Source organism: Vipera ursinii, assembly GCF_947247035.1.
Source record: "Vipera ursinii genome assembly, chromosome: Z".
Lineage (NCBI taxonomy): Eukaryota > Metazoa > Chordata > Lepidosauria > Squamata > Viperidae > Vipera > Vipera ursinii.
In genome coordinates, this window is record NC_139517.1 from 17968889 (window position 1) to 17995530 (window position 26642).

General features: G+C 43.3%; 2 protein-coding genes across 2 annotated transcripts in view; both read right to left on the bottom strand.

The window, feature by feature from the left end:
* Positions 1–1591: 1591 nt before the first annotated feature.
* Positions 1592–9981, bottom strand: RPL13A (ribosomal protein L13a). Its single transcript, XM_083376732.1, has 8 exons — positions 9864–9981; positions 7779–7851; positions 6850–6915; positions 4512–4613; positions 3610–3695; positions 3337–3396; positions 2134–2256; positions 1592–1724 (listed from the first exon to the last, which is right to left on the bottom strand). Exons 1-8 carry the CDS (start codon positions 9876–9878, stop codon positions 1638–1640), a joined length of 612 nt encoding a protein of 203 aa, XP_083232858.1. The 5' UTR covers positions 9879–9981; the 3' UTR covers positions 1592–1637.
* Positions 9982–21721: 11740 nt separating this feature from the next.
* Positions 21722–26642, bottom strand: part of SLC17A7 (solute carrier family 17 member 7) — a gene marked incomplete at its 3' end in the record, with an annotated part of 57501 nt that continues 52580 nt past the window's right edge. The window contains exons 11-12 of the mRNA XM_083376585.1: positions 25068–25195; positions 21722–22069 (exon numbers count right to left, since the gene is read on the bottom strand). Of these exons, the coding sequence (XP_083232711.1) occupies positions 21722–22069; positions 25068–25195 (476 nt within the window). The remainder of the gene's footprint in view (positions 22070–25067; positions 25196–26642) is intronic.

Consider the following 26642-nt stretch of genomic DNA (forward strand, 5'->3'; position numbering starts at 1 on the left):
GATTGCTGACACTCTTGGAAGTCTCTGGCCCTTTTTCCCCCCACACACAAGTATTTTGAGATGCTGGGGAACGGGAAAGCTTGCTAGCTTTCAAAGTCAAGTCTGAAGATGCAAAAGTACAAACTTTCGATTCGAAGCACATACTTTAAACTTGCTCCAACTGCGAACCACCGCATCGTCAAAATGTGAATGGGTCAGGTAGACAGCATAGTGCCTGTACTGTTCCAGCCTACGACTGGCCCTGTTTGTGTGTCAGGGACAACCCCTTTGTCCTTTTTACAGTCAATAGGCTGGAAAAACCCAACCCAAATTTACTTACAGTTCAAACAAAAAAGCAACAGAATATTTCCTTCAATAAATGAATCAAAATATCAAACAAGAGTTAATCAGAAGTATCAAGAACAGACCAGGATTCCCTTAGAATGTCTCCAAACGGTTACCTTCAGCAACCAGCCCCTCCCACACCTTCCCCTTTTATTATCAGTCCCAAGGCATGGCTTCTCAGTACCTTCTCCTCCTCTCACTGAGTTGCCTCATTTTTTCTGCTCTGCTCTGCTGGATTACCTTCTGCTTCTAACGTCTCTGAACAGATTCAGCTATGAATCTTCTGAGTCCGACACCTCGTACTCACACAGCTGAGCCTCATGAGGAACATGACTAGAGGGGCCAGGCTGAGAGTCCTGTAGTGCATCAGAGCCTCCCTTTGACACCAAAGGGTCTCCAAACCCCTCCTCCTCCTCTTCCGATTCATCAGACTCAGCTGCTGGGAGCACAGGCTGACATTGAATCACAACAGTGCCCCCAATGCATTCGGCGAGAAGGAAAGCCAGATGAAGCTTCCACCGAGCTGCCTAAATCAATAACTAAGAAGTAGCAAATACTGCTGCTAGCAACAGACAGTTTGAACGGATGACTGTTAGTTATTTAACTAGCAAAACTCATTTGGAGGACTTGCTTCTGTGATCCAGCTATGCACCCACAATGAACGCACTATCAGCATTCAATCTTGTACTTTGCAAAATAATTTTAATTTTACTGTGAGTTGCTCAGAACAGGTGCCCATAACTGTTTACTTCCTTGAAAATAAATCTAAAAAAAATCTAACTCTCAGGAAATGAAGTACAGGTATTCTTCAACTTACAACAGTGACCATTCAGTTACAACGGCACTGGGAAAAGTGGTTTATGACCATTTTTCATACTCATGACCACTGCAGTGTCCCCGTGGTCATGTGATCAAAATTCAGACACTTGGCAACTGACTCATATTTATGACGGTTGCAGTGTCCTGGGCTCAGGCGATCCCCTTTTATGACCTTCTGACAAGCAAAGTGAATGGGGAAACCAGATTCACTTAACGTGTTATTAACACCTGCAGTGATTCACTTAACAACCGTGGCAAGAAAAGTCGTGAAATGGAACAAAGCTTACTCAACAAATGTCTCATTTAGCAACTGAAATTTTGGGCTCAGTTGTGGTCATAAGTCAAAGACTACCTGTATTCATTCCCATCGACTGGAGCCGTTGCTAAGAGGGAAAAGTACCTGAAATATTCCTTCGAAGAAGAATAAAACTTAAAACAACACCACAAGTCTGTAAATTGTATTCTTTATTGTGAACTGAACCCTAGGCCTTCATTTAAATCAAGATACCATATTGCTTCAGGACATCGGTGTATTTAGCAATTTTGCTCTCCACATTTTTCTCTGCTTGCTTTCGGAGTTTCTAAAAAGGAGAAAGAAAAAGAAGAGGAACTCAGTACAACAAGAAGATATTAACAGGCAGGTAAGCGTTAGAATAGAAGAAATCCAATGTTGGGAAATTACACAATCTGCTTAGACAAACTATCAGGGAATCAGTCACAGAATAATTTATTCAGATTCACCTTATAATTTTTTCTTTACCACCTACTGGACAATTAGTAGTTTCTCTTGGTGGAGAATCTAAAGTTATTGTTCTTCCCCATCATTTTTAATTTACTTTAATTTTTAATTTACTTCCAAGCATAAGCATTTCTCCACTCAGCCTTTGACATGCAAGATTTGGGGCGGGGGGAAAAAGACAGCCATCTCCCTGCTAAGTCTAGTCTAGACAGAACACCCGTGACTACAATTATAACCTAAGGTGAACTCACCATAAGCTGTTTCTTCTTTGTGTAATGAACCTTGGCCTTCTCTTTGCGCTTCTCTTCCAGGGTGGCTGTGATGGCCTGGTACTTCCACCCAACCTCATGGGCAAGGCGGCCCAAAAAAGCAAACTGTGTGGAAGAAAAACGCAGCGCTTTTGTGACCAGTCTTGGCGCTGCACCAATTTTTACACCTTCTACTCTTGCTCAGTAAATTTTGTTTTCTCAAGATTCTTATTAATGCTATTCCTAGTACTCCACACCTACCCAAACCAGACAGACAACTCAGCCTTTAGCTTAGCTCTGTCCTTCCTTTAACAGAGTCCTTCCCAACCCGTCTTCCACCTCTGCGGGATCTTAACGGACTGGCCCTCTAAACTACCATGGCTACCTCAGCAGAATCAGAACTCTTGTTCTCCATCACTCAGAGGACCCCCCACCCTACCCCCAAATCTCACAGAATGTTTTGCAAAAGGCAGGTCTCAGATGGTAGTGCATGAAACGTCGTCTCATGGTCTTGAAACTCGAACTATGGTGGAATGTCATCATCACAGACCGGTTTAAATCAGTACACTTAAGAAATGGAGCAGATGTATTATCCCCCAGCCAGCTAGTAAGGCCAAGATTCCCAATCATCAAAAATCTAAGAGTGATGCTGTAGGTCAAAATACCATACTATACTATACCTCTACTACTGTTAAGAGCCATGGTGGTGAAGTGGCCAGAACGAAGTATTGCAGGCTGACTCTGCCCACAGTCAGGAGTTCGATCCTGACTGGCTCAAGTTTGACTCAGCCTTCCATCCGTTCCAAGTCAGTAAAGTGAGGACCCACATTGTTGGGGGGGCGGGGGGCAATATGCTGACCTTTATAAACCACCAAGACAGTGCTGTAAAGCACTATGCAGCGGTGTATAAGAGCTATTACTACATTTTCAGGCGGAAATCGTTATCTGGATGGACATCCAGTAATGTCAGCCTTCTTGCTTGCTATCATCTAAGCAACTGTGGGGGTCTCCCAGGCCTCAGATGGCCTCTTCTTAGCTCAATTCTTTTAGCCAGAGAAACGGAGCTTCTGAAAACATATTTGCACGCTTAAAAAATAGGAAGCTAGGGGTCCTCCTTAATTTAGAATTTTAATGGCAACAGACTGTCAAACAAAGAAATCACGCACTAAATCCCTCCTGTCAATTCTTAACAATAACAAACATTACCTTACGTGTGGGTTTGAGGCGGACCACTTTCAGAGCAGCAGGCACCACCATTCTCTTCCGCTGCAGGATAAAAGATGCCCTGTTAGCGATACTTGCACAACGAAAGCAGCTCTGAGCACCGGTACGGATGCTCAGATCTGCCTCAGTGTTAGGTATTTTTTCTTTTTCTCACATCTCAAGTCAAACAATGTAGGTAAAAAAAGAACATCATTGACAGAACAGGAAGCCAAGGAGTCGAAGATGATTTCTCCTGCACATCAGAAAGGAAATTACCTTATCATAAGGTGGAGGGATGCCATCGAAAACCTTCAGCCTCTCTAAGGCAGCCTGACCACGTTTGGTTTTGTGAGGGAGCATTCCTAGTGGAGCGAGGGAAAAAAAAAAAAGATGGGAAAAGCACAGTTAGCAGAGAGACCCCAAGATATATACAGGAAAAGCGTCAGATCTCTTTGAAACAACAACTGCAATGCCGAGCAGAATGAAGGACCAAAATTAGCTCACTGAGCAAACATAAGCGAAAGTAACCTGGATTAAAAATAACTTTAAAGGTAAAGGTAAAGGTTCCCCCGCACATGCGTGCTAGTCGTTTCTGACTCTAGGGGCCGGTGCTCATCTCCGTTTCAAAGCCGAAGAGCCAGCGCTTGTCCGAGGACGTCTCTGTGGTCATGTGGCCGGCATGACTAGACGCCAAAGGCGCACGGAACGCTGTTACCTTCCCACCGTAGTGGTCCCTATTTTTTTAATTGCATTTTTACGTGTTTTCGAACTGCTAGGTTGGCAGAAGCTGGGACGAGTAACAGGCGCTCACTCTGTTACACGGCACTCGGGATTCGACCCGCCAAACTGCCGACCATCTGATCTAACCCACTGAGCCACCGCGTCCTTTATAACTTTGCCCCATCCCAAATTCAACAGTCTTTGCTAATTAGATCCTTCAAGGTGTTTTGAACTACAACTGTTTTAACTGCCAGACCACAGGGACGTTGATCACAATCTGGAAAGAGCGGGTTAAGGGATGCCAATCTCGCTCAAGATGCACACACACAAAAGGCGCATGCGGACAGCCACTGAGTCGCGAGTACGACGCATTCTGCAAATGTGCGCAGATGTTTTGAAAAAGTAACTTATTCTTTGCAAGGGATTACTTCCATTTTCAAGGAGAAAGCCACACTCACCTCGAACTGTTCTCCAGAAAATTCGACTGGGAGCACGGAAGTGGTACGGGCCACGGGACGGGTTGGTGTTCATCCGCTTGCGGAGGAAAGCAAGGTATTTCACTGTGAGAACAGAGAGAGAGAGAGAGGGGGGGGGAGAGAGGCTTAGACTAGATCAGAAAGATCAGTGTGAGCTGAACCCCCATAGATGATACAGTTCATTCATGTGCTTAGCGTCTTGGTTCCGATTAATGAGACAGTTCCTAAATGGAGGAACCAAATCCCCACACTTACAAACAAAATCATTTACTGCAATTATGAAGAGCTACCTTCGGAATGCAGGAGCCTCCCAGCCACAAGAAAGCGTTCAGGTTCTTGTGCAAACGGTAAGAGGTATGGACTCTGGAATCCCTGACTTACCCTTAGACACTTTATTATTAAACTTTTTAATATAGTAATAGGTGCACTCGGGCAACTCCTTTGCAAGCTGCTTTGTTGTTGCTGTTAGCTGCGAAGTCGTGTCCGACCCATCGCGACCCCATGGACAACGTTCCTCCAGGCCTTCCTGTCCTCTACCATCTTCTGGAGTCCATTTAAGCTCACGCCTACTGCTTCAGTGACTCCATCCAGCCACTTCATTCTCTGTCCTCCCCTTCTTCTATTGCCCTCAATCTTTCCTAGCAAGCTGCACTGGTTTCCAATTGGCCTCCAGGTAGAATTCAAGATGTTGGTCGGCAATGGGGAAAAAAAGCCTTCCCTGGCACAGAGTTACCCGTGGGACAGCTCTCTCTCTCTCTCCAGTTACATCCGCTCATCTTCTTAGATCTAGAGCAGCAGGAATGCCCCAGGTCCCCTTGTTAAAAACCGTTATCATTTTGTGAGACCTCAGAAATGTACCTCTCCTGTCGCTGAAGCTGGACTGTGGATTTGAAGCCCTCTTCCCCTAACCTCTGCATGGACCAAGCCTGTTGCCATCTAGGGAAGCCCTTTTAAAACATGGCTCTTTCACTACTAGGACTTCCCTAGATGGCAACAGGCTTGATCCATGCAGAGGTTAAGGGGAAGAGGGGTTCAAACCCTACAGTCCAGGTGCAGCAACAGGAGAGGTACATTTCTGAGGGATTGCTTCTGATGGGATTGTTTATATGAATGGAATAAATGAATAAGTTATCCCTACATCGTGCTTCTCGTCCCAAGCAACCGGGTGCCACAGTGCCTTAAATTCAACATGGCAAAATGAAGGGATGGGATGCCGGCAGTTCTCTTGACTCCTTCAGAGCCTATGCATATCGTACGGATAGTTACAGAGCAAAGAAGGCTGTGAAAGAATAGGCTGGTGGTCTCAGATGGTAGTGCATGTAGAGTTGTCTCATGGCCATGACACTCGAATTAAAGGTGGTTAAGGCATCATCACTGACCGTTTCTCAGCCACCATTGTTGGTATTCATCATACTGCATTCTCACTCTGTGCCACCCGTTCTTATCTAGTCTTTTCTTTTGTGCAGAGTGGGGAAATGGTTATTTAAAAGCATCCACATCTTGATGCAATGTACATATGCCAAAGTAACACGTCAAAGCTCCCAAACAAAGGTTGGAAGAGCAGCCTCCAGTATTAAGGCTTTTTTTTTCCCCTGCCCACCCCTACGTTTTTCTCAAGCTTCTCAGCAGTGAAACGACATTAAGAAAGTAACAACCTAGCCAGCTTATGCAGCTCAACAGTGCAAAATGTTTAGACTTCTACCACAAAGATGACCTACTGGCACAATTCTTCCACATGCTGCCCCCTAGCTGTGTTGCCAAGTATTAATTAAAATGGAAGGAAGGCTCCCTATGCCAGGGGTAGACAACCTCGGCTCTTTTATGACTCATGGACTTCAACTCCATGCTGGCTCAGGAATTCTGGGAGTTGAAGTCCATGAGTCATAAAAGAGCCGAGGTTGCCTACCCCTGCCCTATGCAATGCTTGCCAATATGATTATACTGCATTTTCTGGGGAAAACATGACCAATAACAACCTCCCAGAAGCTTATTCATTCCTTTTGTTGATGCTCTTTCTCCCTTAGGGGGGGTGTCTCAGGACCTTTAAATATTTAACTCCAAGCATTTGAAACCGCTACCACTACGTCTCAAGACTGTAGAGTCTTGCTGCTTTTATGCCAAAGTAGAACTAGCTTTAAGGAAAACATGATTGTTCTAGAATTCTGGGTCATTGTTTTAAACATGTGCCTTAAGATTAGGAACTCGCCCTAATTGCCAAAGCTAAGTAATCTACTTTCCTAGTTACTGGGTAGCTTGAAAAAAAAAAAGATCTTCCCCAAATTACTTTGACACGACATTTGGAAGCCTCAGTTTTACTTACACTTGTTTCGGTAGAAGTTGCCAGATATGTTAATCCCTTCACATCGTACAACCACAACTTTGCGCCCTGAAGGAAAAGATCAGAGTATGTCTTCTAACACAGAATACAGATTGGACAATAAAGTTTCAAAGAGCGATGTCTAGCATCTGTTACAAATTGTACGCTTGTATTCTCAGAAGTCTTACTACTTCACGCTCTCGTTGCTTTTCAATCCACAGATGAATAAATTCATTCACGTAAGGATGGTTGGGAAAATCTAACTAAGCTTCAGTGAATTTAGCACCAAATTGGGTTGAACAGGCTAATGCTTTGCGTAAGAGACACCTCCATAAAATTCCAGGTCTGAAGGGCAAATTGGAAAACTGAAAGGGCACCCATGGAAGAAAAAAAAAAAAGGACAAATTTCTTCCATACAGCTGTCGAGAAAAGGTATAGACAACTCCACAAAGTTTCCAGGAACTGACCTTGACTTTAAAGGATACTATTAAGTTCCATTAAAACTACCTGGTAGTACAGAAAACTGCATACATTATGACTAGCCAGGGATTTATCAGACCAAAAATCTAAATTAATGCAAAAATGATAAATGTGCTTGAAAATGCAATCTATATTAAGACCAAACACTTTAAGGAAGTAAAATCCTACACAGCCGGAGTAGGCAAAAGAGTATCTACTTTTCTAGATGGAAATTTCTATCAAAATACCAATATTAAGTTTTTAAAAATTATTTTCCTTTAGTTTATGCTCAGAAAAAAAATACAAATAGCCTCAGAATTTGCTTCAATATTTGCAAGATTCAAATATCAAAAAGCATCTCTATATACAGTTAGTAAAGTCCTTGCCTTGCCTCATCCTCGCCAAGATACAATACGCCCTCCATACATTGGGATGAGTGACACAAATTGTCCCACGCACAGATCAAACCTTACCCAGCAACACTTGCTTAGCCACAATGGCTGCGAGGCGACCCAGCAAATGGCCACGTCCGTCAATCACCAATACCTGGAAAAGAGAAGCTTTTAAATGGGGCTTATTGACATATATAAAGGAGTATTTCTAGGATGAAACAAAATGCTCTTCTCAAACCACAATGGTTTAAATAATTTAGCAATTATGAGAAAATCATTGCATAGCTCTAGACATGATAAGGATGAAGAAACAGTGTTTCCCCAATCCAAAAAGCATCACAACTTCTACTTAGCAAGGCTAACACCAGCCAGCCAACATTTTTTTTATTCCCATTTATATCCCGCCCTTCTCCGAAGACTCAGGGCGGCTTACAATCTAAAGCACAAATCAATGTGCTTACCAACATTGTTCCCCTGCTGCACAGCGCAGGAATTTGGCTCAGCTTTTCCAAAGCCACAAGAGTACCTTTCACAGCCTTAACACTCATTTCCTACAAAACTGTTACTAACGTGGTTTTTTTTTTGCAGTTTTCTCTCATCTATTCCACATTCTTCTCTTTCTCTCTCGTTCACAATACCTTTCCACTAAAGCTATCACAACTGAGCAATTCTGTTATAGTCTCAGGTATGTACAATCGCCCCCTGCTTAGCAGAAAATAAAGCTACAGCTATGCATAAAAACCCAGCTTTCTGGCATTCAGAACAAGGAACACACTCAGCAGGCATACAATTTTAAGGCTCAATTGAAAATGAAAAACCAAGGGGGGGGGGAGAGGAGGAATAAGTGTTGGAAGTTAAAAAAAAGCTTCTGATCTGCCGCTTTTTAGCAACCTTCTGATCATCATAAAATGTGGATTTTTCTTAATAAAATGAGGGGTCCTCGGTGCTCTCTGCTTGTTTTCTTGCAGACGTTTCATTTACCCTAACTTAGGTAACATCAATGGTGCGAATAAAATCTCCCTTTTCACGGCGTGTCCAGATTTCATCGATTTCTTCTTGCTTCGCCCCAGATCGTGGATTAAACTACAAATGATTTCCTTCTAGCGCTAGAAAGCAGCTTTCCCGGCTTCTAATACCTTTCCTGATGCAGTCAATTAAAACACATCATATTTTTTTCTCCCCCCCCCACCCCAAGGCTTTGGCTATGATGCTGGATTGACGTCCCTTGTAAGGCACCAACTTGGTATAAAGGCTGGTGTGGATCATTCTTGGCCGTCTGGCTGATGCGCCTTAGTGCACCATTAACCCGAGTCTCTCTCCTCGTCGTCAGAAGGAAACTACACGTGTCAACGCTGATCGAGCACCTAAGATTTAGCCTTCTTTAAATACCAAATCAGACTGAAGTGGTGTTGGGGAGAGAAACATTTATTTATTTGTGCGTGTGTAAATTATTCAAATTGCTAATAAAGAATTTAGGGAGGCTGATATGATCATTTCGAACTTCTTATGTTCTCATCAGTCAGTCATACCCTTTTTTATCTTGAGATTCGTACCTGGGCTGATTATATATTAGGCAGTTTCTCTATTTATTATCTTTCCTTCTCTATTTATTATCTATATATCTATATATCTATCTAATATCTCTCTCTCTCTCTCTCTCTCTCTCTATATATATATATATATATATATATATATATATATATATACATATAATCTATATCTCTATAGATATATAGATATACACATACATTCTATATATATATAATCTATATCTCTATATAGATATACATACATTTATATATATATATATATATATATATATATATATATATATATATATATATATATATATATATATATATATATATATATATATATATATATATATATATATATATATATATATATATAATTTGCCATGAAGGAAAGCCACGCAGAGCGGGAGTCTTAATTCATCCTTAGCCACGCTAACCCCAATCCCTTCCCTCTTCCCCATCCCTCCAGGCCCAGCTCTTCTCCACGTGATCCCGCTCCCTTCTATCCCGACAACCGCCTGGCTCCGGGAAGCCCGACAGCAGATGAAAAGGGACGCCGTTCAAGCCCCGCCGCCCGCCCCGCCAATAAAACAAACCAACAAACAAAAAAAGGCGCTCAAGCCCCGCGCACCTTCGGCTCCGTCATGGCGGCTCCTCGGCGGCCACAGGGGAAAAGACTCCGCCTCTTCACATCCACGGGGTTGCCTTTTTCCGGCCGGTTTAAGACATGTTAAGCACCACAGGGGCGGATATGACGTACAGCCTAAGTCAAAGACGACAGAGGAGCGAAGCCGGTGCTACCGGTAAAGACAAGCGGCCTTCTTCCGTTCAAGGGTCTGGAAATGGTGTCGCTCTACAATTTCCCCCCCCCCCTTCTCTATGATGAGCGCCTTCTTTCCTAGGCGGTTTGAAAGTTCCCTTGGCTTGGAAGGTTTTCAGTTCAAAACTTGACAGGAAGTAGTACGGTAATAAGGTAGGGCGCCACAGGACTGACCGGAAGAGAGCTCGAACTCAGGGCGGAAGTAGTACGTGTAGCTGCCATGCTGGGAAAAGTCTTTCAATTATTGTTCTATTTATATTCCGTTTTTCCCTTGGGAATTCCAACTGACTTACAACTCACATAGTTTGGGACGTAGTACAAATGTTTCCTTTCTCTTCGCAATGACTACCCAGTGATATAAGTGAGCTAAGGTGAGGCAGGGCATAAAGTGAGACAGGACATAAAGTGAAGGCAGGACATAAAAGTGAGGCATAAAGAAAACGCGTGTGTTAGTTAGAAAAGAACAAGGAAATGGAAAATGCCAAACCACGAGTTCATCTGTCTCTCGCACCTATTTAGTCAAGCACAGAGCTCTGATACATCTAACCACATATGTCTCCTTTGTAGCTAACCACAAACATGGTGCTGGAAACTTAGGTGCTTTTGCAAGGAACCTGTGACCTCGGTCAGAAAAAGGTTGCAAGATATTTAGCTAAATTCAGCATAGCAACAAGGGGAGTTGAGGGCTGTAATTCAAGTAACCAATCAATGCTCCTAAGTTACATTTCCGTGTTTTGCTACTTTTGAAGACTATATATGTACTTGCTTTTCCATGAAAACGTGTTCAGATGCTGCTATTGCAAATGACAATCACAGCATGCTTTTGGTGTGAGTGTAAGATGATGTCACTGCATAAGCAAGAGCAGTTGCAGCAGCAATGCAAAGTAGGCATATGTTAAGCAGGGACTTGTGCATAATGTCACTGTGGGGTGAAGCTTTCCATAATTTGCCCTGTTTTGCTGCAGACATTCCAGGGGGGTTTTTGTGGGGAGAGAAAGCAATAACAAATTTACTGCACTTTTATGTAAACTATGACAGAGTTAGTAATAAAGGCGATTTGGAGCCAGTTTGGAGCGGAGCCAGTTCAAGGTTGAAACCAGGAGATACTGAATTCTAGTACCACCTTAAGCATGAAATCCACCTGGGTGGCTTTGGACAAGTCTCTCTCTCAGCCCAACTTACTTCACAGGGTTATTGTTAAGGGGAAAACAGGAAGAGGAAGGAGTATTAAGTATTTACTATCTTAGGTTATTTATACAAATAATGCAGGCAAAATACAAATAAATCCATCCAGCTATTGAATTCTGCTAATATTATGACAATGGGCACATCTGGAGCCTTTAAATCAGGGGTCTTCAAACTTGGCCCTTTCATGACTGGTGGACTTCAACTCCCAGAATTCCTCAGCTAGCATTCCTGGCTGAGGAATTCTGGGAGTTGAAGTCCACCAGTCATAAAAGGGCCAAGTTTGAAGACCCCTGCTTTAAATTCTTGGCTGCCATGCTCAACTGAAAAATATGAAGGGTCTAGAACAGTTGTTCCCAAGCAATGTGTTTCAGATGTATTGGAATGATAAGTGAAGGGATTTTATTGTGCTTATGATATTAGTATAAGTTTGACATTAGCAGCTATTTTATATAGTAACCATTAGTAACCATTTTATATTGATATTTGTATTGTTATTATGTAATTGTTTTGTTATTTTGTAATCATTATTTTGTAGTCAGATGCTTTATGTATTTTGGAAAAGTAAAAGCCTCATGTTAAAGGGGAGGGGGGAAAAGAGCTGTGGTGGAGCCTGGGTTGTGTATGAGTCATCAACTAGGAATTATTTTTCTGTACCTTTTGGTTCCTAGTACCAAGACCAGATCTCTTTGTTCTGAAGGGGTATAAAAGGTGGAAGACATCTTTCCTGGTTGTTGCCTTCATCTCTCTACCAGCCACGAAGAGAGATGTGGCCACCCAAACTCTGTTTGGATCAAAATAAAAGTTGTTTGTTTGCTGAAACCTCAGCTCAGGAGTTTCTTTTGGCTCTTTTAAATTCCTGAGTAACGCTGGGGCAATTGTGAGGCTAAGTGTAAAACCTTACAGTACCCTTTTAGTATTCTAATTATTGTGGCCTGACTCCCATTGTGGCTGGGAAGTCATACCCTGTTCTTGGACCTGGGTGGGGAATGTAGATTTTAGGAGTGTCTATGGAAATTCTCAGTCATCCAGGTCATAGTTGTCCCAAAGGTGCTTTTTCAGGAGGCAACTGGACTTTGTTTTTTCTTTGAAGACATTTCGATTCTCATCCAAGAAGCTTCTTCAGCTCTGACTGGATGGTGGGGAAGGGAAGGATTGATATTCCTTGCAGACAGCTGGTCATTTGCATTCTTTTAGAGCAGGGGTCTTCAAACTTGGCCCTTTTATGATTTGTGGACTTCAACTCCCAGAATTCCTCAGCCCACATGCCTGGCTGAGGAATTCTGGGAGTTGAAGTCCACAAGTCATAAAAGGGCCAAGTTTGAAGACGTCTGTTTTAGAGAATAGTAGATTATAAGAGTCTTTGTTTTTCTAATCCCATCAGCTCCAGCATTCTGTGGAAATTGGGGCTGAAGGCATTTTGCTTATGAATAGGGTGACCCAGTCTTTCTGAAGGATTACAAAATCTCCTAAAGATTGGCCTCTTCATGTTTTTTGCTTGAGGTTTTTTTCCTGTAGCAGGAAGACTGGGGCTGCTTTCTGCCTTTGTTGAGATTTTTTTCTCCATTTCTCCTTTTGGGGGAAATATTCTATCCTGCCTCTTTTAATATTCCCCCAAATTTTTCATTCTCTGTGGGGAAGGGGGGGCTGCTTACTTCCTATAGGACTATGATCCAATTGGGGATCCAACGCTTTAATTGCTGCTCACCTTTTACATATTTTTTTACTCACTTGTATTATTTTTGTCTGTTGGTGTAACTTCATATCCCTGGAAGCCCCTGTTTTCCTTAGAAGGGAGCCAAGAGATTAAGATAATTTTCTTGGGTGAATCCGCATTGGAGGAGGAAAAAGAAGGGCTGGATGAGTATCCCTTGCTCCCTGTTTAAGTCTCTTGTTTTGGTTGGGAGTTTGAGCAGAAGCCATCAGCTGAGACCTTGGTCTTTCAGAAACGTCTTGACTCCCCAATAAGTAACACAATGAAATGCGGAGTGCTAGAAGTTAGGGGTCATCAAGAATCACTCATGGGTAAACCATGTTCTATGAAATTATAGATTCCTGGACCTCCATTTCTCTTTGACTTGTCATGTCTGATTCTTTGCTTCCCTAGACCAGCCAATTTGGTCCTTGGTTCTGACAACTCTTGGTCCTTTCTTTCTGCTGCTTAGTGTCCCCTGTGAATCTGATCTCTTTGCACCTGATCTTGGCTTACAAAGATTAGATACACTTTCTGTTGATGCCCCTTGAAGAGGATAGAGACCTAGAGCCTAATTTATAATATAATGGTAATACACTGAGATGTTCAATTTTATCCCAGGCATCATAATGCTTTCCTTTCCATTCCTTTCCTTTCCTTTCCTTTCCTTTCCTTTCCTTTCCTTTCCTTTCCTTTCCTTTCCTTTCCTTTCCTTTCCTCTCCTCTCCTCTCCTCTCCTCTCCTCTCCTCTCCTCTCCTCTCCTCTCCTCTCCTCTCCTCTCCTCTCCTCTCCTCTCCTCTCCTCTCCTCTCCTTTCCTTTCCTTTCCTTTCCTTTCCTTTCCTACAGATGTCTCCAGGATTAACTTGCTATTTTGTGTACTGCCACGGTCATCACAGCTAAAATGTGTGGCATTCCCCATCCTATTTGGGGAGGGGTTGTCTGAATGGACAGCCAGGTAAGATTTTGAAGCTGCCAGCTACAAAGCATGGCAGAATCCCACGGATTGTTAGACTGGGAGATCTTAATGCAGTGATGACGAACCTTTTAGAGCAGACATGTGAAACACAAGGCCCGGGGCCCAGATCCGGCCCGTGAAGTGGTTTCATGCGGCCCGTGAAGCCATCCTGGAAACAGTGAGGGAACGGCCCCCACTGCCTTGGCCCTGGCCCAGAGACCCTCAGATCTGTCCCACTCCTGCCCAGGCCCCCATAGGCACCCTTGATGTGAACGATGTAGAGCTGACCAGGCCCACCCAGTAGGCCATACGCACTTTAGCCATGCCCACCCAGTAGGCCACACCCACCCAGCCCCCTGAGGGCAACCGCAATGCTGATGCGGCCCTCAATGAAATTGAGTTTGACACCCCTGTTTTAGAGACTTGAGTGCCCAAACTGCAACCCAAGACCCACTTATTTATCACCGGGTGCCGGGTGGGCGTGGCCCACTGGGTGGGCATGGTTGTGGTCATGGCAGATTCAATGTTGCTGGTGGGGAGGGACACCTGTGGGGGGTGGGCAGGGATGGAGGAGAGGGAAACCAGCCGTGCCGGGATGCATCCGGCCATGTGGGACCTCAGTGAGTTAGCAGGCGGCTGGTTGAAGAGGGACAGTTGCCATCTCCGGGGCATGGCGAGCATGCCCACAGAGAGGGCTCTGAGTGCCGCCTCTGGCACGTGTGCCATAGGTTCGCCACCACTGTCTTAATGTGTAATCAGCAACTTGTGGGTCCTGTTAGGCTTCTGGGGAATGACGGGATCCATTCTGGGATGTGGAATATCCTTTTCAGATTACAGCCATTCTTTTTAATTTGCTGTTTCCAGACGCTCCTTGCAGGACACAGGTTACAGGCTTGCTGCTGCAAATACAGGTAGTCCTCAGCTTATGAGTATTCATTGAGTGACTGAAATGACAAGAAGTACTGAAAAAAGTAACTTACAACCAGTCCTGGCACTTATGACTATCACAGTCTCCCCGCAGTCATGTGATCGTGATTCAGGTGTTTGGTGCATGTTTTTACAATGGTTGCAATGTCCCAGGATCACACGATCACCATTTGTGACCTTCCCAGGAGGCTTCCAAGAAGCAAAGTCAACAAGGGAATCCAGATTCGCTTAAACAACCGCAGCAAAAAGGGTCATAAAATCAGGCGTGGTCATGTGATGACTCACTTAACAACCAAATTACTTAGCGATGGAAATTCTAGTCCCAACTTTGGTTGTAGGAAGAGGAGCTGAAGATGAAGATGTTTACTATAGACCAGGCGTCCCCAACCCTTGGGCCGTGGCCTAATGCCAGGCCATGGCCCGTCGGGAAGCGGACTGCACAAGAGGCGGGCAAGTGTGCAAGCATGCAAAGCTGCATTTGCGCAAGTGGCACACACGTGCGTGAGACCATCTGTTTTTCCCTGCTGCCACCAGGCCGCAGAGCAAGAAAGGTTGGGGATGGCTACTATAGATTACAGGTAGTTCTTGACTTACAACCACTCATTTAGTGACTGTTTGAAGTTACAACGTCAGTGGAAAAAAGTGACTTATGATTGATTTTCACATGATCGTTGAGCACCTCCATGGTCACGTGATCAAAGTTCGGACGCTTGGCAACTGACTCGTATTGATGACAGTCACAGTGTCTTGAGGTCATGTGATCGCTTTTGTGACATCTTGACAAGTCAACGAGGAGACCAAATTCACTTAATAATGGTGTTCCTCACTTCACAACTGTAGTGCTTGACTTAACAACCGTGGCAAGAAAAGTTGTAAAATGGGGCAAAACCCATTTAGCAACTGTCTTGCTTAACAATAGAAAAATTGGGCTCAATTATGGTCGTAAATTGAGGACTACCTGTAGTTTATTTTCAACACTTCCTTTCTCTTCTGTCCCGAGTCTTACCTTCTGTTCCCCGCCCATCCTCTTTAATCCTTTGGCCAACTGTCTATTCCTGGACTAATCCTACTGCAGCTGGCCAGCCGCGTGCAAACTCAGTGCCCTTCCTTACATCATGCCAGTCTGCAAATAATGTTGCCAACACTAGGGATGGCGGGGAGCAGGAGAGGAAAAACCTGACCTACATCTTTTCCTTTAAAAAAAAAAAGACTTGGTCACACGGAATCAGCAAGGGATGCTTTGAGTAGGAGCATCTGGAGATGTCTGTCCCTCACCCACCTCCTTGCTGTCTCAAAGCAAGCCACTACTCTAGGAATTAAAGAGGAAATGTACTAAAATAATTGTGAAACAAATGTATTCTTGTCCTTAGAACAGACGCTAATCAAGGAAGCCATGATCCTGTTAGCGTAACTGCACTTATTCCCCCGGTGACTGTCTTAAAGAGGAATGTACTAAAGTCCTTGTTTAAGCAAACATAGTCTTGTCCTTAACGCAGATGATAATTGGGATGCCATCCTGTCTGTGAAACTACACGTACTTCATGTAATTTTCTTCTGGAAACTGTCTTCGGATAAGAATGTGTAGAATATTAACCACATAAGTAACAATGTATAACAATGTATAACTAGGAATTAGAGGTGTATAAATATGTCTGCTCATGAGCCTTTCAGGGTTCAGACCTTTTGCTTTGTTTAAGCCTTCTGAACCTGCGCAATAAACCTTTCCTTTCCTGAAGAGCTGGCGTGAGTCTCTTCTTTCTACAACAGAATGACTGATTCAGAATTCAGGCCTCTCGTGTGCAGGCACCTCAGCGGGAGCCCCCTTGACTCATTTTAAATTCTGAGTCTTGTTAGTGTTAGAGGTGCTATCAGATTTGGTGGCAGAGATTCAGGCCCCTTAATAGCAGAGAAGTCCCCTAACCCAGGGGTAGGCCACCTCGGCTCTTTTATGACTCATGGACTTCAACTCCCAGAATTCCTGAGTCAGCTATGACTCCATGAGTCATAAAAGAGCCGAGGTGGCCTACCCCTGCCCTAACCCAACCAGACTGGCTGGCCATATTTAAGGGAAATGCAGTAATAAAAATAATTATGACTAAGCAAAGTGATTGTAAGACTCTGCTGATGGGAAACAAGAAAACCTAGGAGAGGCCATCCATTCTGGCAATGATATAAAAAAATTGTGAATAAATAAGTACAACTACCACTTTTGGAGTTCCCATTGCAATCATGTTGTGGTCATCTTCCACTAGAAGTGCCTTTCTGGTTGCATTGCAACTGTTTTTTGGAATTCCAGGAAAGTGGAATAGGTACATCTTAAGAAGAGAAGATATATTAGAGCAGGGGTCCCCAACCCATGGTCCATAGACCGGCACCAGTCCATGGCATGTCAGCAACTGGACCTCGCAGACAAGTGAAGTCCTATCTGTAGGATGCAGGCAGCACGCAAAACCACGCTCCCTCCGGTCCACGGAAAAACCTTTCTCCACGGAACCGGTGCCTGCTGCCCAAAAGATTGGGGCTCACTGTATTAGAGGAAGCTTGGATTGGTGAATTAAGTCAGGCTGGCTACGTGGGAATTCCTACAACGTAGGAAGCATCTCTATGGTTTGTAAAGAGAGGACAGAAAGACATCTCCCAGCACCCAAGTCAACAATGGCATGCACATTCTTTTCCAAGCCATTTTCAGTTTCATAAATAATATTTATATATTTACACAAGAACAAGATATTTCTTTCCAGCTTGAGGGAGGGGGCATTATCCAATGAGGGAGGCTACATGTACAGATGCAAACACCAGATAGACCAACCAACCCACAGAGAGAACTACTGGAGAGAAGCAGGAAGGAGAATTGAGAGTTTAAAGGAGAGGAGAGGAGAGGAGAGGAGGAGAGCTTCATGGACCCCATCCATCATTTTGTTATTGTTGGAATAGCTTTCCCGAAATTGGAAAAACAACAGTGCGTATGGTGTGAGGTTGCCTGAGAACTTTCCAAACAAACTTAATGCTTTATTGCAAACCAGTTTCTGACATTAAAAAAGGTGGGCTGTGCTTATGTGCAGGGTTACATCTGGGTTGCAGAATTACTCAGAGTCACTAGATGGCAGCAAAAGAGAAAACCCCAAATGACTTTCCAGCAGTTATCAAAGTTTTTCACTTTCACTTTATGATCATCTAGTGGTTTTCAAAATTTTTGCAACTTAGTTGTGGTAAGCTAATATATGTATATTTTGTGTTAGGTGTGTTTGTGTTATGGGGTGGAGTACTATCTCCTCGTCTGTCCTCAACGTGATAATCGTAGTAATTCTGGGCATAAGAGTGCAGAGTGCTTTACAATCCTTTTTCATTCACAAGAATCTTGTGAGGTAGGCCACGATATAATTATTCTTATTTTTAAATAGATCTTGAAGATTATTATATACAGAAGCTTTCTCAAAATAATCCAGGCTTTTTATACCCTAAAGCAACATTTAGGGTAATTCTAATGCGCTGTGCTACAAAAATTAAACATTTTTTTTTGTAAATTTCCCTAATGGGGTAGGAAAGCAATATAACAATTGCTTGTGCTTCACTAGAAGCCAAGGTGGCAGAAGGAAAGTGGTATACCCTGAAAATTAATTTGATCACCATCCTCACTCTGTTGCACCTGCGAAGAGTTAAGCTAAGAGTTTATACTGTCAATTGATATGTGCTCTTAGTGCATAAGTGCTACATCTGCAGATTGAGCAAAGATTTCAGATAGGGAGTGTGTCTTTTAAGAGCTGGCATAATGTGATGTATAACGTGTTTAACTGAGTTTGGCTAATTAGACCTCATTCAGGTCCCTGTTTACACCCCGCTTTCCTTCAGGAAACTGAAAGTAACATACAATGGCCAAGGAACCCCTGTTTTTATCCCTGCCACAATTGTATGAGGTAGGTTCAGCTGAATAGGGCTGACCCAAATTCATCCAGTGGGTTTCCATACTTGAATGGAGACTTAAAGCCGGTTCTCCATGATTGTGTTTCTCAGCCTAAACTTATCAAATAAGAATGTTGTAAGGATATTTTTTTACATGCATGGAGAAGGAAACAGTCCAAGTACAGTAGGCTTGTTTTAAGAGAAGCCCATAGGATTGAAAGCAACAGTCCAATCTAAAGGTTAGAACAGAATTGGAAATAGTTTATACCCATTCACAAGTGAATTAGAAGCTTGTTAATATTTGTTAAAGCATCGTGTGGGTATGTGGCTGGCTTAAATAAGAATCTGGGAGAGCAATCGGCTCAATTTATATGAAGGGACTATGCTAGTTTCTTGTAAAAGAACAAGGAATTATAATAACCACAACCCTGATGGAGGACTATGATAAATAAACGCTTATGGGATAATACTTGGTTAGCCTTGTATTGGTGCCTATTCTTTGAAAGCACCAGAAAGCAAGACAATGGATGAAAATTAATCAAGGAGAGAAGCAACCTAGAGTTAAGGAGAAATTTCCTAACAGTGAGAACAATTAACCAGTGGAATAGGTTGCCTTCAGTAGTTGTGGGTGCTCCATCACTGGAGGCTTTTAAGAAGAGACTGGACAGCCACTTGTCTGGAATGGTAGACGGTCTCTTGCTTGAGCAGGGAGTTGGTCTAGAAGACCTCCAAGGTCCCTTCCAACTCTATTATTCTGTTCTGCTCTGAAATATTTTAGTGTTTTAGAGTAGAATGTTGCCTCCTGGGGAAGAAATGGCAAAAGAATCAACAACCACAGCAGAATGAAGAGCCGGTAAATAAACAGACTCTTTGTAATTCCTCTCTGGATGAAGAAATGACTTGAGATGGCCCATAAATGCTCCAGACAGTTGAGGACACTGCAAGACTGGTCCCTAGTGGGAATAGCTTCCTTGCTCAACCCATGGTCAGTGGCTTTAAGGAAATAGGGTTTGAGAACTTCCTTTTCTAATTACTTTTGGAAATTGCTTGTTAACCGGTTTTCATCTATTAGGAACCTGGATTAACAGATTTTACAGCAACAGATGAGTTTGCTTAAATCCACAGAGGAAGAAATTTTAAATACAAGTTTTATAACAAACTTGTAATACAATACAAGGGCTTTTTTTCTGAAATAAATAGCAAAATTGTGATTAAGACTGATTTTTTTTTAGAAAGTTACAATGGACTAAGGGTCCAGATGGATTTGAAATAAGATTTTGGAATTAATTATAAGAATTCCTCCTGTAGGGAAATACTTTTGGTTTTGAATTCTTGGAAAAAAATGATAGAATGAGTCTTTGAAGGTTACATTAGCAGGGGTGTCAAACTGCAAAAGAAAAAGACAAAAAAAAATTGGACATTATTTGAAAGGGCTAAAGATTAAGATTGTTAAGAATTCAAGGAAGGAATATAAAGTTGGTTTATTTGATCCAGGCTAAAAAAATAGATAGGTTGTTATCTCTGGTAACACTTAATGGATTATTTCTGATCTGGACTGAAATAATGAGATTCTAAAAAAAAATGTTTATACATAAGAGATGGGATATGGGAAGAAGAGATCACTTGTTGTATTTTAAGAGGTGATACATTTTTCTTTATATATTTCTTTTCTTCTTTACTATATTCTTTTTCTATTTTTTTCTGCACATTCTATTTTTCTTTTTTAGTTGGTAGAAGTTCTTATTGTCAAAGTTGCAATTTTTAATAAAATTATTATTAAAGAATAGTATAATATTGCCATCTGAAATTTTCGGTGTTGAAGAAAGCCTAGATTTTTATCCTTGTTTGAATATAAAGTGCATTAAATAAGTCTGAAGTGCTATACATTAAAAAAAACCTGCAACAAAAGAATATGAGGAAATTCCAAGAGGTGGATTGGGCAAAGAGAGAATATAGCCAACAAGTACAGGATATTTTTAAAGCTACCAAGAGAAGAAAGGTGGGGGAGGGGGAGAGAGATAATTTGATATTGTTACACAGAAAGTGATTTACAGCATACACCAAGAAAATATCAACCCATTAAGCATAAAAATCATTTACAGCTCAGGAAAAAAAATGCTGAAATGCATAATACAGTATTTGGAAATGCCTGGGTGCAGGTTGGAGGCCTATAGATTACAGCAGAAAAGTGGACTATTTTTTTAAAAAAATATGGGAACAAGCTATTATCCTAATACTGTGAACAAGTTCCCTTGTCTTCAGTTCAGGATGATGGCTGGTGCATAGGTGCTAAAGGCATAAGATGTTGAGGGAGATGGAATATCCCTAAAGTATTAAAGTCCCCAGGATAACATGGTCTAATTTATTTCTAAGAATCAGAAGGGTCTAAGGCAAAGTTTAAGATACTGAAAGGATGAGATGCACAAGGCTACCCAAGTTAGAGACTAAACAGCTGGAGTTAGTGCCAACCCACTTCCTAATTAGTAGAAGTCCAGAGGGGAAACCAAAATGTCAACTTGTTTCCTATGGTCCACTTGGTCTAGGGATTAAAACTGGGGTCTTTTGCACGTGAAGGGAGGGGACTATTCATAAGCTATGTTTTCATTTCATACTCAGTAGATGATGTTACAGTGTCTTTGCTGTGATCCCAAAGCTTTTCAGTCCAGGACTGTGGGGTAGACTCAGGAGCAATGGGTGTGTGGAATTTAACTCAACCCCTTGGTTGAAAGAGCATCAGCCTGGACAATGTGGAGGTACAGTGGCCTGTACCCAAGGAAGAGTAAAGGTTTGAAAGTAAGTGCTTGTGGATCATTACCGAGGTGTAGCAGACCGCTGGGAAGGGCAATTTTCAGTGGGTCCAGACATTGATTGCCAACATATCAGAAATGGGATGGAGGTTGTAGGACGGGATGGTAAAATAATGGAAGATAGAGAAGAGGCCTTCTCCTCACTCCAGTGGATTGTAACTAAGGCCCCATCACCACATCAGGGTGGAGGATGGGGTTCTCTACGACAAGTCCCGTTGTTCTGGCACGCCATACATATAGGAATCTTTCCCAGGCTCCTGTATATATTCCTCCTTTTTGTCCCAGTCAGCCGTCCAACCTCCATTGGCGAAACTGGTACTTTTAGTGGCCCCATAACCGCTGCCGCCTGCTCCTACTCCCACGCGGGCAACTTCATCTTCCTCATCAGCCAGTTCATCCTCGTTGATGAAGCCACATTTCTCTTCAGTCAATTCTTCTGGCTCAGCCCAGGGTTGCTTCTCCCCAGAAGCAAAAATCCCATAGAAGATGACACCACCATAATGGACGAGAGAGGCAATGAGGAAAACATACTGCCATTCTTCTCGTGTCTGTGGAAAATATAAACATCCCATCATTCAGAGCTTATTTGAGGGATATCCCGTGCCCATACAGGTAGTTCTCATGTTACGAATGTAATGGAGCCTGCCCATTCCATTTGTAACTCGAAAACTAGGAGGAGTGAATCTCATACCTCACACGAGATTGTTCCCTGCTCGTTAAAACGGCTCATTAAGTGAAGATGAGGTATCTCAGGGTGGGGAAGGCCACGGAGGGCCTAGTGATGTAACAGGCCCCCAAGGCCTCCCTGGCCAACTAAGATACTTCATGCTTCCCACTCTCTTCATGCCCCGCCGGATTCACCTTGAAAAGATCTTGAAAAGATCTGGTTCCTGCTGCCCCCTGTATCTGATTTGATTGATTTGATTTTATTAAATTTATATGCCACCCTTCTCCCTGAGGACTCAGGGCGGCTCACAACCATAAATTTTTTTAAAAAACCATAAAGTACATTTTTTTTAAAAAGAATTAAACAACAGATGCAATAAATACAAGGCAATTTAACCCAGTAAAAAGCCTAATTAAAACCGTAGTCAGTCCAGTCCCGCTTGTTGGAACAACCAGGTTTTCAGGTCACGGCGGAAGGACCGAAGGTCAGGGGCCGTCCGCAGCTCCAGGGGCAGTTCATTCCAGAGGGTCGGCGTGCCCACAGAGAAGGCTGTCCCCCTGGGGGTCGCCTGCCGGCATTGCCTGGCCAACGGCACCTTGAGGAGGCTGACCCTGTGGGAGCGAACCGGGCGATGGGAGGTTGACAATGGCAGCAGGTGGTCTCGCAAGTACCCCGGGCCTGGCAGATGCTTCTGCGTGCCTCTGGGTGTCGGAGGCCTTTTCCAGACTGCTGCTGCCTGGAACTGAGGCTGGGAGATGCTTCCGTGGCCCTCCGGATGCCCAGTCCGAGTGCCAGAGGCCTTTTCCAGGCTGCTGCCGCCCAGATCTGAGGCATGTCCCAGCCTCAGATCCAGGCGGCAGCGGCCTGGAAAAGGCCTCGGGTAGCTGGATCGGGCCTCCAGAGGACCACAGAAGCAATCCCTGGTTTTAGGCACGGGCGGTGGCAGCTTGGAAAAGAGCTCCGGTGCCCGGATCAAACCTCCGGAGGCACGCGGAAGCATCGCCTGGCTTCGGTTCCGTTCTCTGCCGCAGAGAACAGAGGCCTAAAGCACTATGAGATCACGCGAGATCAGTAACGTGAGATCTCGCCTCCCTAAATTCGTGTGATCTTGCATTACCTTAGGCTTCCATTCTCTGTGAACGCCCCAAAGGCCTGGGGCAGCCAGGAAAGCAAAGGATCTCGATCTTCGCAGGGTGAGTATTGAAGGCCTAGCGCCTAGGGCAGGCGTAGGCAACCTCGGCTCTTTTATGACTCATGGACTTCAACTCCCAGAATTCCTGAGTCAGCATAGCTGACTCAGGAATTCTGGTTGTTGAAGTCCATGAGTCATAAAAGAGCCGAGGTTGCCTACCCCTGCACCAGACCAAAGGTGGTTCCAACAGCTGTGTTTCACAGCACGCCTGCCCACCATTTATTGAATTCATCGACACTAACCTCCTGGACTAGTTCATACGTGCTAGGTCTAGGACAGGGGTCGGCAACCTCGGCTCTTTTATGACTCGTGGACTTCAACTCCCAGAATTCCTGAGCCAGCTATGCTGGCTCAGGAATTCTGGGAGTTGAAGTCCACGAGTCATAAAAGAGCCGAGGTTGCCAACCCCTGGCCTAGGGAGACCCGGGGCGGGGGTGGGGAGGGAAGGAATAACCAGGGTGAATATTGCAGTGCCACTATGGTCGCTTGTAAGGGTGAACGCCTGCCATGATGCCGCAATATTCGTAATTTCGAGATTTGCTCGTAAGCACTAGGGGGCGCTTTATCGCGTAACTTCGAACGTTTGCTAAGGGAACGCTCGCAACTTGGGGATTACCTGCATTTTTCAACCCACAGTGGACGCCCTCCCTCTGAAAATCCCCTTTTCTTACTAATAATTAAGTCATCATAGCATACAGTGCAGCTTTGAAGGAGAAAAGGATCAGGTTAGTTACAACCAAGTAGAACTGATAATTTATAGGATCTACACATATCTAGATATAAATATTCAGAAAGTAAAAACTTAAGGTTACATAAAGCACCCCTTCATTGTTTCTAGAACCAGTCAGAGTGGAGGACCAATATTTTGTGCAGCTCCATAACAAAAGTTATAAAATGCAAAGAACTAAAAGGAGCAGTAAAGGTTCCTTTTACTAACATAATACAGGTAATACTTGACTTGCAATCACAGTTGACCCTAAAACTTCCATTGCTAAGTGAGGCAGTTGTTAAGTCAGTTGCACCTCATTTTATGACCATTTTAGCCGCAGTTGTTAGTTAAGCGAATCACTGCATTTAGGTGAATGGGGCAGTTGTTCAGTGGATCTGGCTTCCCCTGCCTGCTTTGCTTGTCAGAAACAGTCGTAAGTGTGAAAAATGGTCATGTCATGTTTTTTCAGTGCTGTTGTACCTTTGAATGGTGGCTAAATGGGTACTTGTAAGTCGAGGACTACTTGTAGACCAAAGCCAAGTACGGTAAGCTATCTTGTGACTTAACTTTATGCATGACCATCATAACCTCTCGCTGTAAGGCTCTTTTCCTATGGCAAATTAAAGTTCTCTGCATCCATTCCGCAGAAAATTAAATGAGCATGAAATCTGTCATTCCTTATCCGACAGATACTGCCAGTCACCTGATGTCCATCCAAAAACAATGGGTAACAACGCCTGATGTAGGACATGCCTTTACGCTTAAGGGCAACTTAATCTTATCTGACTCAAGAGATGAAGATGGAATGAAAGCAATGTCCAAAGATGTTACCTGCACATTTTAGGTCATACTTAAATAAAAGTGGGGAAAGGCCGTATGTACAAAAAGCCCTACATACATTTTACACCAAAATAAGAATTGTGAGGATAAGAAGTACATAGAATAAAAACTTTCCACTTTCTAGAAACCATTTCTTACCTTATGTTTAGTCATTGCTCCAACAATGATTGGGCACACCATGCCTGACAGGGTCCCCACGCCATTGGAGATGCCCATCAAGATACTGGCATATCGGGGGGCAATATCTAAATGGTTGACATTGAATCCTGGAAGTGGAGGAGATAAAAGTGAAATGAGTACGATACACTCCCTGAAAATTTATATAATTTATAAATTTATATAATTAGACTGCATTTAAATTGCAGTTTAATAAGAGAACTGTTAATGTTACTATGGTCTTCTTCAGTCTAATAATACAATCAGCCATCTAGAGGAGTTGCACTTCAGTTTCCGTAATCAGATTGGAGAAGACATCCATAGCACCATCTAGCTTCAGCTGATTGGACCAGGATGGATGAAGGGACAGGGAGGATTTAAAGGGGTGGGGGGTGGGGGGGAAAGGAAAGCATTTTAAGGTGCATAATCAAATCTGCAAAATTCATTGCATTTCTATTGATCTGCTAGGACAGGGGTAGGCAACCTTGGCTCTTTTATGACTCATGGACTTCAACTCCCAGAATTCCTGAGTCAGCATAGCTGACTCAGGAACTCTGGGAGTTGAAGTCCATGAGTCATAAAAGAGCCAAGGTTGCCTACCCCTATGCTAGGACAAGCATGTTATGCAAACTAATTATGGGAGCCATTAAATAATTAGTTCATTTTAACACAAGCAGAACGTGGTTCAGCTACTAGATGGTGATAGTGGAACAATGCAAGAGGACATTTTATGTGATTGACAAGGGATGAAGACTAGCCGAAGTGTATCATTTCCAGCTCCGTAATTCTGAGGTCTAAGATGTCCTCAGCATAACTTAGTTTGGGTGGGCTTGTGTAGGAAATGCCTCTTAAGGCTTGACAGAGGGCAGTTGATAGCCATGACTACATCACAGTGGCCCAAGACTCAACTCCCAACCAACTGAAAAAGCTTCATGGGGCTAAGCAGGAAAACCTTCTGTTTTGGAACAGAAAACCAAACCAAACCAGAAGGCTCTCTCTACTTTCTTCAAAAAAATAAACCTAACATTTAAGGATGCGGTGAATTTCCCTAGACATCTGACGGGAGGAAAGACGTGGTTTGCGTCTTAATACTGCAAACCCTCATATTATGATGCTCCGCATCTCTCTCTATAAATGCACTTTGAAGCACACTGAAAGCTGTGGCACCTTGAGGTATGAAACCTTCCACCAATAGATAGTAAGTTGCACGCGTACAATGAAAAGTAGAAGTGGATTCACTTCAGATTATGGTACAGGAAACCTGTTCTTTTGATGCATCACGCACACCTGCCTTTGCTAGACTTGAGTTGAGTTAACCTTCAGGAATTTACTAGGATTAGCCTCATATTAGGTTCTCATATTCTTTTTGGTTTGTTCCCCCCCTTTTGTGCTTTCTTGTTTTTAGCTAGTGGCTAAGATGATACCACTCTAATGGCAGAAAGTGAAGAGGAACTAAAGAGCCTCTTGTTGTGGGTGAAGAAGGAGAGTGCAAAACTTGGGTTGAAACTAAACATTAAGAAAACCAAGATCATGGCATCCGGCCCTCTCAATTCCTGG